This window comes from Centroberyx gerrardi, chromosome 17 (genome assembly GCF_048128805.1).
Source record: "Centroberyx gerrardi isolate f3 chromosome 17, fCenGer3.hap1.cur.20231027, whole genome shotgun sequence".
In the NCBI taxonomy this organism is placed as follows: Eukaryota; Metazoa; Chordata; class Actinopteri; order Beryciformes; family Berycidae; genus Centroberyx; species Centroberyx gerrardi.
The window spans coordinates 5,194,252-5,210,588 of NC_136013.1; the positions used below are offsets into that span (position 1 = coordinate 5,194,252).

At 43.6% G+C, this 16,337-nt stretch overlaps 1 protein-coding gene across 1 annotated transcript in view; it reads left to right on the forward strand.

The window, feature by feature from the left end:
* The first annotated feature begins 7,126 nt into the window (after positions 1–7,126).
* galnt16 (UDP-N-acetyl-alpha-D-galactosamine:polypeptide N-acetylgalactosaminyltransferase 16) overlaps positions 7,127–16,337 on the forward strand; it is a 35,592-nt gene continuing 26,381 nt past the window's right edge. The window contains exons 1-3 of the mRNA XM_071909543.2: positions 7,127–7,532; positions 14,059–14,240; positions 16,222–16,320. Coding sequence (XP_071765644.2) covers positions 7,332–7,532; positions 14,059–14,240; positions 16,222–16,320 — 482 coding nt within the window. The 5' untranslated portion in view covers positions 7,127–7,331. The remainder of the gene's footprint in view (positions 7,533–14,058; positions 14,241–16,221; positions 16,321–16,337) is intronic.

The following is a 16,337-nucleotide window of genomic DNA, read 5'->3' on the forward strand; positions in this document are numbered from 1 at the left end:
CTAACAAATGATTGGCAAAAATGAACGCAAACCATGGTAGGATAGCAGTTAACTTAAAAGTCCTTGGTTGATAAAAAAAAAAGACCACAATTTGCAGACTGCATCATGAACATTTTAGAGATATTCAATGCTCAAGTTTTTTTTTCCAAAACCTGTGTGGCACTTTGGACAGGAACGCTTCATATTCTCCTGGTCGAGGCCAATCCCGTCCCCTTTTTGAATAGACGGGAGCAGCTCTACTCTTTATCTATTCATGGACAGCATCTCCTCCATCTCATCTGGAAGTCCCTTTCCCAGATCGGCCCATTATCCCGGGGCTGAGGCACCAGAGAATACCTACACTGTTACTTGCCCTACTAATGGGCTTTTCTGCGCTGAGCCGAGCCAGCCGGAGTAACAGAATCACAACAAGCCCGACTGCTCAGCAACAGACTTAGTCACATTCGCTCTCGGTGAAGTCTGCCAACTGCTTTCTGCATCGGGGCTTCGCATGGATCCTGATGACTCTTCTTGCCTGGGCAGCGAGACAGGATCGAAGCGGAGAACGGGGCCCAAATGAGGAGAATGTGTTTGGCCCGATAGCGCCGTTGCCTCTGAGACGCGTCGCCGGAGCATATGGGCGGCTCATGGTTTCCCCTCTTTATACAGTCACACTGGCACATGATCATATAAGCACTGTCCGTGAGGCTGGGGGAGAAAGAGAGAGAGTGAGCACACTGAATAATTTACTACGCTCCAAATTATTGCAGCTCTCTGTTTTTTTTGCTGTGTTGCTCTCTGGGATGCTGTCATGTCTTGGACTGGCGTGGAGTGTGCAAATGGAAAAGATGTTGGGAGTTGAAAGCCGTCAGGAGTTTGCCCCGCTTAACTCGGCCCACCTCGGCTTTATGTTCTGCAAAGCCGTTGGAAAGCGGGGATGAGAATATACTCCTAGGAGTTCTTGTTTGTGTAAATAGAGAGTGGTGATGATGATGATGATGATGTGGTGCGGAGTGATTTTCAAACGTTAAACTTTTTTTCCTTGAATCCCAAAGCTGTCAGGCTTTGGGATTCAAGGAAAAAAAAGTGCAGCCTCAATACCCACTTTCACAGTTTGGGGAGGATTGTAGAAAAGCTTTTTGTCAAACTTCTTATTACTTACACACACACACACACACACACACACACACACACACACACACACACTGACAGCTGGTAAGCCTTTAGCAGGGGCAGCAGCATTTCTTGGAAGTAAACGGTCTGAAACACAACTACTTCAGAAATGCATTGAAATGTATTTTATGTTATCAGATTATGGAAAATGGTTTCATAAGCCCCTTCTGTGTGATACATCTCTCTTCTCTTCTTCTGCTTTATTATTTTTGAGATGTGTGTATAGGAGGCAGGAGTGTGTGTGTATGTAAGGGGGGAGGAGGGGGTGTGTGTGTGTGTGGGGGTTTACAGTACTGCAGACTTGCACTCCTAAGCTCAAAAGGCTGAGAGTAAGAAAGCATAACACTGCCGCTGCCTCTTTTCTCTCCTCCTAATCCCCCATGTGCCTTGTGACAACACGGCCCCGGTGCGGCTCCCATTGGCGCTGCCGGCCCGCCGCGGGGCCTCTGGCGAACCGGGGGGGGGGGGGGGGCGGTTTCACGGTTCACCCTATGGCGACGTTTCCCCTCAGTAATCTGTCAGGAGTTCAGATGGGGAGAAAGCTCAGAGATCAGGGTGTTAAACAAGACACACAGAGCGGCCTTTTCCTCTGCCTGGGTCCAATGCTTCTTTATGGCGTGTATCAAGTCAATTCAGATGGCAGGTGTTCATACGGGACAAGACAATGAGTGAAAGGAGTGTTTGAAAGTATTAGAAAGTCAGTTTATTGTACTTTTCTGTGTGACTAACAACTTTCTGTCCTGACACTGTCTGTAACCCCACCCGTCTGGTGTTCCTTGCATAATAAACCACAAAAGACGCTTCCTCCCAAAATGAGACATCCACTATTTGGAAAAAGTGGCATCTACTCTAACAAAATGATTCATAGAACAAAAAAATTACAGTACAACTTAAAGGGATAAAGCGCTTTACAGTACCACTTCTTTCTAGACTCACCATTTTGCACCGATGTTCAACAATCATACAGGGAGAAATCCATCATAGAAGAGGCAGAGAGACCAATTTCTCCACTGACAGCAGCCTCAATAGACCAGAATGCAATGCAGCCATAGTTTTGCATCTTTGCAGAGCGTTGGTAGTGTGTGAAATAATACAACTTTGACTAACAACTTGTATCACTGAACAGGGCATTGTTCTGTCTCCACTCTCCATCACTACCACTCCATCTACATGTATACAGCACAGAGAACCCCGCTTCTCTGGGGGCTGTTGAAGGGCATTCTGGGAAATGTAGGAAGTCACTAACTGAAGTGTTTTCCTTTAAGTCCATGGTTGACTCAATGATAAAACTGGATCCTATTTTAGAGATATTGAATGATGAGCCTCAGGGAAAATCTTTTATTTTTCAAAATCAATGTTTGGTGTCTCGGGACATGAAGTCTCCAAACGCTCTTTGACCAGGTCTGCAGTGAGGCATCATGGGAAACCTGGGTGAGTCAACCACCAGTCCGTTTCCTCCAACCAGGACAGAAGCTCAGAGAAATTCCTGCTTGCTGTGTGTGTGTGTGTGTGTGTGTGTGTTCTCTGACACTCTGTATTTGCATAACACACACACATGCAACACACACAAGACTGAGCTTGCACATCGCACAGCACCATGATCAGCGGTAACAGCCAAGGGCCGATTGGCTAAGTTTCCACTATTATCACAGTGAAATTCCATAGAGGCTTTCGGGGTTGAGTGTGTGTGTGTGCATCTTTTTGTCTGTGTGTATATGTGTGTGTGTGCATGCATGCATGCACACCGAGATCTCTTGTGTCTTTGTTCCTGTCTTTCTGGAAGACCACTAGAGTGTGTGTGTGTGCGTGTGTGTGTGTGTGTGTGTATACGTGCACATTGATAAGTATGTGTGTCCATGTGTGCCTGTCTGTCTCTGTGTGCATGTGTGTGTGTGTGTGTGTGTGTGTGCGCAAACATGCTACCTCTGTGTGTCTTCTTTGTTCTTGTCTTTTTGGAAGATTGGAAGTGTGCGTGTGTGTGTGTGTGCGTGTGTGTGTGTGTGCCCTGCGCGCACTGGGACCTCTGTGTGTCTTTGTTCTCTTTCTGGATTCATCATTTTGGCATAGTTGTCTGAAATGCCAGCAGTGTTTCTCAGTGGAACTAAAAGGCTGGTGACGGTCTGTGGGAGTGGCTGCAGGAAGCACCAACACACAAGTGGGAATGTGGGGCCTCCTTTACCCCCTTTACTGTCATATGCATTTGTCCTTCAGATATACTTACTTCCAGACATAGTTTATAATATATATTTCGCATGTACTTGCCATTTTTACAGCGATAACGTGAATTATTAGAAATTCTCGTTTCCTTTGACCCAGCTGAGAGGAAAAGATGAGGTCAGGGTTACAGAGCAGCAGCCCTGCAGCTGGTGGGGATTCAGTGTCTTGCTCAAGAGCGCTTCAGCAGGGCGGATGCTTGTCGACACGGTGGTTTGAACCCGGGTCGTCCAGATAAACAATCTTTCGGAGGGTCTAAATAATCACTAGGCTGAGTGAGCATATAAGCAAATTTTGCTTTGAAAAGTGTGCCATCTTTCTATAGTTTGTTCCTCAGACAGGGAGACCTGAAGCAGGACCAACAGCGACACCTGATCTACTCTTCCCACCTTTGTTTTCATATTTCCTATACTTTCTTAACCATTCATAAGCAAATTTTTTGCTCTGGAGGGTGTGTCAACTTTCTAAAGGTTTGGACCTCAGACGGGGAATGCGAGGGATTTAGCGGAAGGCACACCCTCCTATTAAACCCTCGTTTTCAAACTCATTTAAATATTTGTGGTCTAATTTCATTGCATAGATATGAAGAGAAAATGCAGTATATCCATTTTGGAAACAAATTGCAACCTGAATATCACTGAATCTCTCTAAAATGTCTGTAAAAGTGTTCGCATTTTGTAAACCAGTGACCTAAGTTACATACAATCCTTTTTTTTCAATCTCTTCATGTCATATTAGGTTTAAGAATTAAGACAGATACAAGAAAGTACTCATTTTTGAAGAAAATAAAACAGATTGATGCTATTCTGAGACGTTTGGCGGTTGCGATCACTGATTGGAGCACTAATCTTATTTTCCACATCACTGCTCGTAGCAGGCCAACTCTTCAGTGCCAGTTCCCAGAGAGTCCACCCATTCACAAGCATATTTTACTTTGGAAAGTCTCCAATCATTCTTTTTTTTTCTTTTTTCTTTCGGTTTACACCCAGACGTGGGAATGCGGGCCCCTTGTCTTTCCATGAGTCTCAGGAGGGGAATTGTTGACACGAGCGGTAGAGACTCCAGATGTCACGCTGGTTTCCTCTCTGTACCCGATCTGGACATAACGTAAGAGACTTCAGGGTTGGGTTGCCATGTCTAGAGACTTATTCCTTCCTTTGAACTGCCAATACCAACACCTCACCGAGACTGCGGCGTGCGTTCACTCGTTCCTCTATTGCCTGTCCGGAGACTTTCCCCTCCCTGCTTTGGGGCGTCACTGTCTTTACCAGAGATAACAGTGACAGCGCCGCCGCGGGACGCACCGCCCTGTCCGTATGAATGAAGACAAACATCTCCCACCCTAGAGCCAGATGTGGCTGTGACCTCTCTGACCCCCCCCCCTTCCACCCCTCCCCCCTCCCTCCCTGTACGCGTTTGAGCTGAATGCGGGACGGATTTCGCATGCTCCGGGGTCTCTGCGTGAGGGGACGGGACAGAGGGAATAGACGGCTTACATGTATAATGAGATTAACTGCAGCGAGACGTACGAGGCTTCAGAGAGACACCAGTCGTACAGTAGTTCTGCCCGGGAGCTCGGTAGGCTTTGTGCTGATTTTTCTGAAGTGTAATTATTTGTGGTGGTTGGGAAAAAAGAAATAGCCTGGTGCCAAAGAAGAAAAGAGGCTCTCATTAGAAAGATGCGTTTTAAAGGAAAAATAAACCCTGAAACACTTTACTACTAAAACACAGCTATTGGTGATGTACGTTGCATGTCAGGGTCCATTTTGTCATTTGGTGGTGTATTTTTCTTATTCCTGCAGATAACTGGTGAAACGTAGATGACATAACGTCACGTTGAGATATTTCCAGTGCAGCTACAATGGAGTTTCATAGCAGAAAATGTTTCCGCGATCTAAAATATCAACGGTAAACGTCAGGTTTTGGTGTCAAAGAGTGAGTGCTTCTAGAGCCATTTTAAACCAAGAGACGTTCAACAATCATACAGGGAGAAATCCATCGTAGAAGAGGAGAGAGACCAATTTCTCCACCCACAGTAGCTTCAATAGACCAGAATGCAATGCAGCCACAAGACATGATATGCGATGAGTAAGGACTCTCACTTTTTCTCGCCTGGTGATATTCTCGCTCTGCTATCGCTATCGCTCTCTTCATCTACACTTATAATCCACAGCTGAAGGAAACCAGTCCAGGCGCGTTCTCTGGAGGTTGTCAAAAGGCATTCTGGGAAATGTAGGAAATCACTAACTGAAGTAGAAGTAGATGAGGCAGATTGAGGGAAAGTGGGTTCACCAAAAACATTTAAATTACAACACTTCATCACAAAATAACTCCTGGAATGCATTGAACAGCACAGACTGATGATACATAACAGCATCCGAGCGTCTGAGGCTGAATATTTTATTGACTTTTCTGGAGGTTTTGTTGCAGTTCTTACTTTCGCCTCCCCCAACTCCCTCTGGATCAGGTTACTTTACACTGTTATGTTTCAGACGTGGAGAATTTGGCATTCTCAATTTATTATGGCGTGGTGGGGCCAGCTGTGTAAAACCAAACAGCCCTTATACTGTATATTGCTGTTAGGTGGGGTTAGATGAGCTCATACTGTGGGCCTTTTTTATGCTTCTTCTTTCAGAGGGGGAATAAGTTGAAAAATCTCAGCCTCCTTGGCTCTGTTATGCCTCTGGGGCGTTATTGCTCCGCTGTGATTTCCTTGCTGGCCTGCGCGGCCGTTTATAGGCCTTTACGAATTTTAAGGGGTCTTCTTAGTCTAATGTATTCTGACTTATGTCTCTGATTTATTCCTACTTTGGCTACGCTGAATAAGTCATAGTCACAGAGGTCAGTGGTACAAATGCAGAACGAACTCAGGAGCAGTTGAATATTCATGCTGCTGCTGGTCTTCAAAGACTGCAAAATGCTTTTTTCCTCATAATCAATTCATATGCATTGCTTAATTTGCTCAGTGTAAGACTGGAGGCTCTTATTTTAAATGCATAACTCAAAATGTATAAGCAGCATAATGAGGATTCTTCTTAAACAGAACAGCAGTAGATGGCAAGAAGGGTGTGTGTGTGTGTGTGTGTGTCTGATACTAGGCAGTAGGAGCATAAATGCAAATGTTTTCCCTCAGTTCACCAGCAAGATTGAAACAAAAGACACAAATTTGCATGAGAAAAGTCTGCAGGTATGAGAGAAAATGAGGAGAATTTTTGGTCGGTGTGAAATACAGTAAAACTCTGACAAACTGAACCCCGGATCTGAAGGGCAAATATGAATCAAAATATGAAACATGGCACACAGGCTGCTCCTGTGTTCCAAATGTCCTACACGGTCTCATTTGTTGTCCAAATTCCTTTAAAATGCATTACCAGGAGATTCAAACAACCAGGGGAAGGGCTTCGCTTTTAAAGGGGAAGGGTCGTTTGCTCTTGTGACCAAAGACAACCACACAGTGTGCTTCAGTAAATCTCAGCTGTGCTTCTAAAAACGCAGAGCGAGGGGCAGAAGATATAATTGAAAGTGGAACAATTCATCCTTCTCCTGATATTGAGGTGGAAGGGGGCGTCCTGTCCCTCTGTCTCCCCCCCAGATCTGCACCTTTGTGCGGCTCAGCTGCTGGATGCAGATTGGACATCCTCTCTTCATTGTAGCCAGTGGATGGATGGTGTGTGTGTGCGTGTGTGTGTGTGTGTGTGTGCGGTGGAGGGAGATATGACTCGGCGCTAGGACCGCGGCTCTGTCAGTGCGCAAATCCCAGCAGAGGCAGCGCTCCGGCAGAAGAGCCTGTTAACGGAGAGAGAGAGGCTGTCTGTCTGCGCTGCGCTGCGGTTCGAGCCGAGCCATCACCAGGGAGGCTGCAGCTTCTGCCGCTCATCTCTCCGCGGCGCTTTTGTCTCTTCCCGGCCGGCAGACGGACCTGAACCCGCCGGGCTCGTCTCCGGAGCCCTCCTTATGGGCTCACCATGCGCAGGATACGGGCCAACGCCATCGCAATTCTGACCGTTGCGTGGATCTTGGGTACGTTTTATTACCTGTGGCAGGACAATAAGCCCCAGACGTCCCCGTCGTCGGCGTCGCAGCCCCGCGGCGGCAGGGGCCATGGGCAGAAGCTGGCCGCCGGTCGGCTGGAGATCCACCGGGACGACAGGACCATCCCGCTGATAGTGAGTGACGGTGCTGGAGGGAAATTACACATCAGATAGACAGGAGAGAGGCGCTGCGCACGGTGCTGTCGCTGGAGGCGCCGAGCTGCAGGAGCGTGTGTGTTGCATGTTGATGTGTATGTGTGTGTGTTTGTGGTAAAGCTGTGATGATGAGGATGGTAGTGGTGGTGGGGATGATGCACAGCTGGGTAATGTCACAGCAGGATATCTAGTCGCTTATGTTTCCCTGAACCCGTTTTGACGGTATAGGAACATGCAGCGTCGGCTTGAACGCGGATCATAAGCGTCTCCCGTGCAGCCATACCATTATTTTACAGGCTGTATAATCTGCAGCCTGCCCCTTTAGCCCGGTTATCGGTGTTTTCATGTCCTTCCGCGCCGATCCCGACCGTCAGAGGACTTCAAGCACCCATAAGAGGCTTTCCATAAGTCCTGTGCGTCATGCGCAAACGCCTTTCCCTAGTAAACCACAACATGACGAGACCCGCTGGATCCCTTTTGGATTGCACATGGGAAGAGAAAGAAAAAACATTGTAACATTCAGACCGGGCAGGAAGAGGCATCCTTCCTCTGTCACTGGCTGACTTGCCTCTGTAATAGCCTGTTATTAAAGGCCTATAATAATAAGCTCTGGTCTGTATTCGCCCGTCGCTGCTTGCGCCATGCAGGGTGGAGTATAGTGAAAATAACCTCTGGTAAACAGGTGTGATGGTATCCAGGCTTGCTTTGCAGTAACCACTCCGATTGCAAAATAGCCTACACATGGTGTGAGCAGCGTTATGCTCGCAGCTGGGCTCGTGCCAGCTGAGCTTATGAGATCTGCTCTTCCAGACACCTGGCTGCAGGCATGAAGGCATAGAAACCTTATAGCTTGTGTGTCTAGTCCGATAACCAGGGATGAAGTGGAGAGTAATCCATCTAAACTCATTTAAACCACAGTTTTATTTGCAGAATAGAGTTGTATATATCATAGTCAGTGCTATCAAACTGGTTTAAGTTGTATGAAAATACGTTTTTTTAAGGGGAAAAGGGCAAAAATCAGTGAGTTGATGGAAATGTAATTGATTTTTGTGTATAAAAGTAGTTGTTTGCCCTATGATAATCACAGTTTACTCTTTCTACCACTGCTTATCACTGAGCTGACAAGTCTCTCAATGATGTGTGTGCTAGTGTTTTTAGGAGACAGAGCGTGCTGCTGGGACTGTCAGGGTCTTTTGAGGAAACACACTGGAACCTCTTACACAGTTTATAAGACCAATGAAATTTTCTCAGCTGCGGTCGAGGATGTGTGCCAACATGTCAAAAATGTTTCACTTGAGCGGAGACATAAAACGCTGTTCACACAATTTAATAATTGAAGGGCAAATGCCAAACGGTGAAGCTGCTGTGGCATTTATGCAGCCCTACTGAAACAGTCTTAAAAAAACAGAAACCCTGCTCTCCGTCTGTATGTGCAGGCAGGCCAAGAATATGAAGCTGTTAGATGTAAGCAAACAAATGTGGAAATTGGTTTGAATGGTCTCAGTGTTTGTGTAGCTATAGTGAAAAGACAGCTATAGCATTTTGGGCAGCTTACAAGCAGATGTGGCAAATTTGCTGGCAGCCCACAAAGAAAAAAATCACACGCCATTACTCTGCTATCAGATTGTTCTTTGAAATATATCCTTCTGATTTGAGTGTTTCCACATCAACTTTTCCTTTGCGATCTTTGATTTGCACAACAGGGTCGTTCACCTTTGTCACCAAACTTAGATTTCCTCTGTGTGGTTCGTCTGGTAATCTGACCTGTAGCAGAAAGGCTTGCCAGCGCTGCACTAAGTCCAATAGGGCACAGTTAAACAAGGTTGGTACATACAAAGTCTAAAAGTAGGGCTTTACTGAAGGGAGTCCTTTCTTTCTTTCTCTCGTTCTTTCATTCGTTCTGCCGTTCTCCCTTTCTGTCTTTCTTTCATTTCTCATTCTGTCTTCCTGTCTGTCTTTTTCCTTCTCTAAGCACATTCATTAACAGCATTCAATTCACTAATGACATCATCTGTAAAAGCTGTTTGCACTGGCTTCACTCCCCCCCCATTTCCTCTGTTGAGTGGACTAATTTCACAAAACTACTTTTAAGCCTCGTCCCGCAGTAAGAGCATGTGTGAACTTTGTTGTCAGGTTAATTCCATTTTATCATTCGGTCGACGGTCCGGTCCGGACCTGCACATCTGCTGCTGCGGCCTCAGCGTCAGGCAGCGCGGGACATGTTGTGAACATCTGCCCGGGGTTCATATCCAGCTAATCAGTTGTCATTATCCTTAGCTTTCACATGATGTCACCGCTCTCATCTCGTGTGCATTGTAGAGTCATATGTGTGGTTTACTTTTCCAAGGACAGATACAACCGCAAGGCCATATTACAAGCAATTTCCCATACTTCTATCTATTATTTTAGCTAATACTAGTTTCCAGTGCATGTCCTTGGAGCAGGCTGGGATCTCTGGCCCAGCAGGTTTGATGCTGCCAGTATTCAACATGTGAACATATGGACATTGTATAAGGGAATTAGGCTATATATGAAGTTTTTCCTTTTGTACAATCAGAATTAGCAACATTTTCCATTAATAAACAGAAAACTAGAAGGCACTCTGAGAGCACAAACCTCTGCCAACGCTGAACAATTCTCCCAACGTGCTGTTACACCCAAACACATCATTCCAATCACTTACATTTTACATTAATTTGCTTTCTTGACCCTGCAAACATTCCCATAAGATTTGGAATCAAGTCTCCATCTCCGTTAGTTTCATAGTTATGGCTAAAAACGATAATCATCTAATGATGGAAATCCCACATCTGGATCACCCCCAAAATGTAATCAGCTGTTCCTTGGTCCAAGGCCTATCTGTCCACCAAATCTCATGGAAATATTTTCATAAGTTTTTGAGATATCCTGCTGACAGTCAGATAAACAAACTAACATATGGGTGAGAACAAATACGCCTCCTTGGGGATTTACTGTAAAAATAAACAACAGAAGCTTAATATTTTTAACAATCTTTTCTAACAAAAGGGATGTTTTACATGCTTTGATGTTATTTAGTTTTAACAGGGATTCATAAAAAAATATATATTAGGTGGAGAAATTATGAGGATATTAGGAGTGTATTTCAATACTCTAGATTTATGAATGTGATATTTACTCAAAAGGCAAAATAAAGCAACACAATCTCACGCAATGAGAGACGGGAAAGGGAGCCTACTGTTCTTTTTATGGCATTTCTGCTGCATTACATACTGTATAGTAGAAAGATAAAGATAGGAGAATTCACTGGTTGGAGTTAGGTAGATTCTGCCTATAGGCCCCCTCCTTATAACTGACTGATGTTAATTCTCTACCTATACTACACCTGCTTTCTATGATTTGTATATATTTTGGGTTTATAATATATATGATTTCTATAAGTTTAACAGTATGAAAGTGGCCGCTTTTGTAGTATGAAACTTGGAAGCCCTATATGGGACTATGGTTTTATGTTTTATCTTAACTTTGCGTTTATCACCTTTTGTTTTGATTTGTTTGTGTGAAGCACTTTGTAACATTTGTTTCGAAAAGTGTTGATAAATAACGTATTATTAGTATTATTATTATTATATAACTGATTTAACAGATTTTTGTAAAGCCTCACTTATATGGGTGGCTTATAAATTACTTACTATGAAAGTGGCCGCTTACATATAGTGAGAAACATTGACATATGAAAAGCAGAACAAATCTTACTAGATTCTTGTGAATCCTTTCCATACCAAGGACCTTCCAAATTTTGTAAGTGGCCCTTCTACAAGCCATTTTTCCAGATAACTAGCCATCATTTTGGCGGCCCTATTCTACCGTAAAAATACAGCTGGCTGGTAAAATACTAAAAACGTTTTCTGGGATTAACCAACCACTGTGACCTGAAGACGATAAATAAAAAGGTACAGTAGTTTCCTGCCTGGATGAGTCCTGACAAAGATAACTTGGACTCGAACCCACAGCATCACCAGAACACAGTGGGGTCCTCAGGCAGGTCTTGTGTCCTCAGCAGGACCCCGTCCGCCGTCACTACCACACTCATAGCCACTGAAGTGCTTTGATGTGCAGCCAATCAGGCGGATTAGACTTGTATTTGATTTGTAGAGTCTTTTAACTCGGCATAAAAGACCCAGCAGACATGTGTTCGTCTTCCAGAGCAGCTTCATATTTAATTCAGTGGACGGAGGATTGAAGTGCCTTCTTCGTGTACTTCTGTTTTTTTTTTTCTTATTATCCCTGGAGTGTCATTTTTTGTTGCTTTCCATTTGTAATGTTTAGACATGATGATTTTTGTGGATTACCAAGGTATATCTCCCCATAATCCCCCCCTCCTTATGTTTTTAATTCCTTCTGCAAATAAGTTGGCACCGCTGAGATATCTGAAAGTGCAACTGTTGCAAAACTGGAGAGAAATATGTTGAATTATCTACATTCTCTACTGATGACTCATGTTGTTTGTGAATTTATGCCCCCTCAAAAACTTGGGGTGCACGACGCCCCTCCTCTGGACAGACGGAAAGTGAAGTCATACCCCCTGAACCTGGGCAGGACCTTTCTGTAAAGCCTCTACTAGACAGGCCGTTAATAACGCAGCAGCAGAACAAAGCTGCTCCCTCTCTCTTCTCTTTCCATCCACCCATCCGTCCGTCCGTCTTGCCGCTGTTTCACTTTGATGCGGGCTATCCTCATCTCTCCATATGTATTCAGCAGCTGTGTTAACCTCCTACTAGACCGCCGCCAAGTGTTACAGCTCCTTGTGGGAAAATCCATTAATTACTGAGGATTTATAGAGTGTGCATTCTGACTTGATGAGGGCTCGTCCCATTTTGCCCTGTTAGTACTGACATGGTGACCTGAATAAGAAATTTGCATTCGCATTTTAATAATTTGGCTGATACTTCTACCCAGGCCGACTTACAATGAGAACAAGCTTAAATTCCTAGATTACCAATGTTGCAAGCAACCAGAAGTATGGAGGATTGAAAGGGGAAACCACAGCACCCAGACCACTGATGTAACAAATATTACAGTATCTCAAGATTGTAAATGTGTAAGGTTCATGAATAAGAAATACAGTAGGCCCTAGTTATTGCATACATGTAGCACAGACCAAAAATCCCTTTTATGAGGATGTTGTATCTGTATTCCAGGCATTTCACATTGTAATATAACCTGAATAATAAAAGAAATAGGCCGTAGTTATAGCTCATATTGGGAAAACCTCAGACTTCATGTTTCAAGGCTTTTTTTTTCTGTTTCACTTGAGTCAAAGGTTTAGTTGGTCCTTTATAAGTTGAGCAAGGTTTATGACTCTAATCCATGCAGGAATTTCAAAAATGTGTGTCTGTCCTTCTGAAAGCAGCGGCTGTTTTTCTGCACAACAAATGAAGACAGAGGGTGAGCGGCAACATACCGGACATGCTTTTTATGAGGATGTTGCGCGTGTCATCCAGTCATTTCACATAGATATAATAAATAGATAATAATAGTAATAATAGATGTGGCAGAGGAGCGGTTTGTTGACAGAAGTGATAACAGTGAAGGAGCGCTTTGTTGACAAGCTGCAAACAACTCATATTCTCCCTGTTGAGCCCCTTAAACGCTGCGTGTGTGTGTGTGTGTGTGTGTGTGTGATAGAGTGAGAGACAGAGAGAGTGTGTGTGTCTTTGCCATTTGGCAAATCCCACCAAAATCTTCATCTTTATTATTTATATTACTTGGACATTGCGTGCGAGCTGAGTGGCTAGTTCCCAAAAAAAAAAAAGTAATTCCAAATTATTGATGTCACTTTTCTGTGGAAGAGTATTACGGCCATTGTAGGTGAATTGTTTTTTTTGTACTGCAGCTCGGGGGAGGGGGGTAATATTCTGAGAGAAAACTCAAAGTCAGAAATTTGCAAGAAAAAAAACTAAGAAATTTGCAAGAAAAAACTCAGAAATTCTGGGATTAAAGTCAAAAATTTGTAAGAAAAAAAACTCAGAAATTTGCAAGAAAAAACTCAGAAATTCTGAGATTAAAGTCTGAAATTTGTAAGAAAAAAAACTCAGAAATTTGCAGGAAAAAACTCAGAAATTTTTAGATTAAAGTCAGAAATTTGTGAGTAAAAACCTAAGAAATTTGCAAGAAAAAACTCAGAAATTCTGAGATTAAAGTCTGAAATTTGTAAGAAAAAAAACGTAGAAATTTGCAAGAAAAAACTCAGAAATTTTTAGATTAAAGTCAGAAATTTGTAAGAAAAAAAACGGAGAAATTTGCAAGAAAAAACTCAGAAATTTTTAGATTAAAGTCAGAAATTTGTAAGAAAAAAAACTCAGAAATTTGCAAGAAAAAACTCAGAAATTCTGAGATTAAAGTCTGAAATTTGTAAGAAAAAACTCAGAAATTCTGAGATTAAAGTCAGAGATTTGTGAGAAAAAAACTAACGTGTTATACCGTACCACAAATCACCAAGTGTGATGTGCGACTCTCTCTGCAGGTGACCCAGCCGCCCCGGGCCGAGCAGCAGGGCCAGCTGCTGGGCGGCTTCGACGAGAAGGCCTACCTGTCCAGGAAGCAGCTGAAGCCGGGCGACGACCCGTACAGAGAGCACGCCTTCAACCTGCAGGAGAGCGACCGGCTGGGCAGCGAGAGAGCCATCAGGGACACCCGCCACTACAGGTGAGGACAGTAAACACCTCCGCCCAAGAGCTGCCCGTTTTTCATCTGCATTAAGGAGATCAAGGCCTAATCTCGCTTAGGCTGCACATGGATTGGGAGTTAGATTGAAATCTAGGATTGTTATACTTGTTAAACACTAAAGGCTAGGTCACACTAGGGCTGGGCGATATATCGTATAATATAGATATCGTGATATGAGACTAGATATCGTCTGGGATTTTGGTTATCCTAATATTGTGAAATAACTTAATTCTTCCTGGTCTTAAAGGCGATGCAAATGATGCAATTTTCTGAACTTATTAGCCTGTTCTGGCTGAGTAAAATGAACAACGATTGGCTTTATCTGCTCAACATATCTATATTACTGATTACTAATGATCATTACCAATTTTCAAAATTATCTTGTGTGTAAATGGCTTATGAAAGCACTCATTCCCCCAAAATATCATCACATTATCGATATCGAGGTATTTGGTCTAAAATATTGTGATATTTGATTTTGTCTCAGCCCTTGATCACACTAGATGATTTTAATGTAGATTCTAAGCCGGACTGGACCATCCTAACCGTTCAGGTGAGTCTGGAGGAGGAGGAGGAGGGGGGGCACTCGACCCCATTGGTTGGCCCACAGTTTCCATAGTGTGATTGTGCTCCAAACTGGAGACTTTGGTCCTCCTGGTGACTCCAGACCGGTTGGAGCCTGACAAGAGTTTTTCTAAATGGGTTGTGAGATTTTGTCGGGCCCAGACTGGCCGGGTTTGTGTGGTGTGAAGCGGTCTTAAGACTCACCAAGACTGAAATCTGAGAGCTGAGACCCTGGCAACAGCCAATGGGAGTTAAAGAAAAGAGAACGCACCGAAAGAGAAGTCGCTTTTCACAACAACAACAACTCCCATTAGATAGTTAACATCAGCAGGATTTCTGACGCCACTCGCTCCACGCTTGATAAGATGCTGTACAATTTCATTTGGAGGGATAAATCTCTTATAAAATGGTATAAAATGGCAACATGCTGGCATCAATCTACATAAGTGTGCAATAAGTGAAAGGAGCCTCATACAAAAGTCACCAGTGTTAACCAGTGTTAATAATGTCACTTCAAAACACATTTGTAATGTAAATGTAAACTGTAGCTTCTCTACCATGGAGCAAGAAACGATAGAACGGCTATTTTGTAATTCTATTTGCAGTGAACTGTTCTGGACAAATGGGAAAATGTTTTTGAATGACAGAATCGGTTAGTGAGTGACCCTCGTCTTCATGTGTGTGACGCCCATCTCTTCCCCGCGGCATCCTGTGTGACAGGATGTTAACAGGCCAGTCATTTAGTCTGAACTGCCCTCCTTCAAAATTTTAACGGTCTAGGGTTAAAGCTCCCAGCAACAGGTATCAAATTAAGACACAGGGTCAAAAATCTGTTCAGATGTTGCTTGGCAACCGGATATTTCTATGTCACTCTAGCAACAATATTGAGGAGTACTTGCCCAGAAAGTTGCCCTGTGTATCACTGCCTTCAATGATTATGGATACTGCTATCGCCACTTGCCAGACATGTGAAGAGTGATAGATGTGTGTAGGGCTTTCATTAGAGACTTTTTCGATTGATCTATTAATCATTTAGTGTAGAAAAGGTCAAAAATAATGACAAATGCCCATCACAAGTTACCAGAAGCAGAAGTGATTCTTCAAATTGCTTAGTTAGTCTGACCAGCAGCCAAAAAACCCCAAAGTATTCATTTTATAACAATATGAAACGGAGAAAAGCAGCAAATCTTAGCATCGGTGAAGCTTTAACCAAAAGTGAATGTTTGGGATTTTTACCTGAGAATTGACTGAAACGAAAAGTAATCGATTAGCAAAATGATAATCGATTAATTTTCTGTTGATCGACTAATCATTTCAGCACTATAGATGTGTGTGTTTTCCTCAGATAGAGAGAAGATCAACCTCCTCACATTCAGTTCTGTGTTCTTCTCTCCAGGTGTGCAGCTGTGAATTACGACACAGAGCTTCCCTCCACGAGCATCATCATCACTTTCCACAACGAGGCTCGCTCTACTCTCCTGCGCACCATCAAAAGGTACGGAGGTCGCTCGC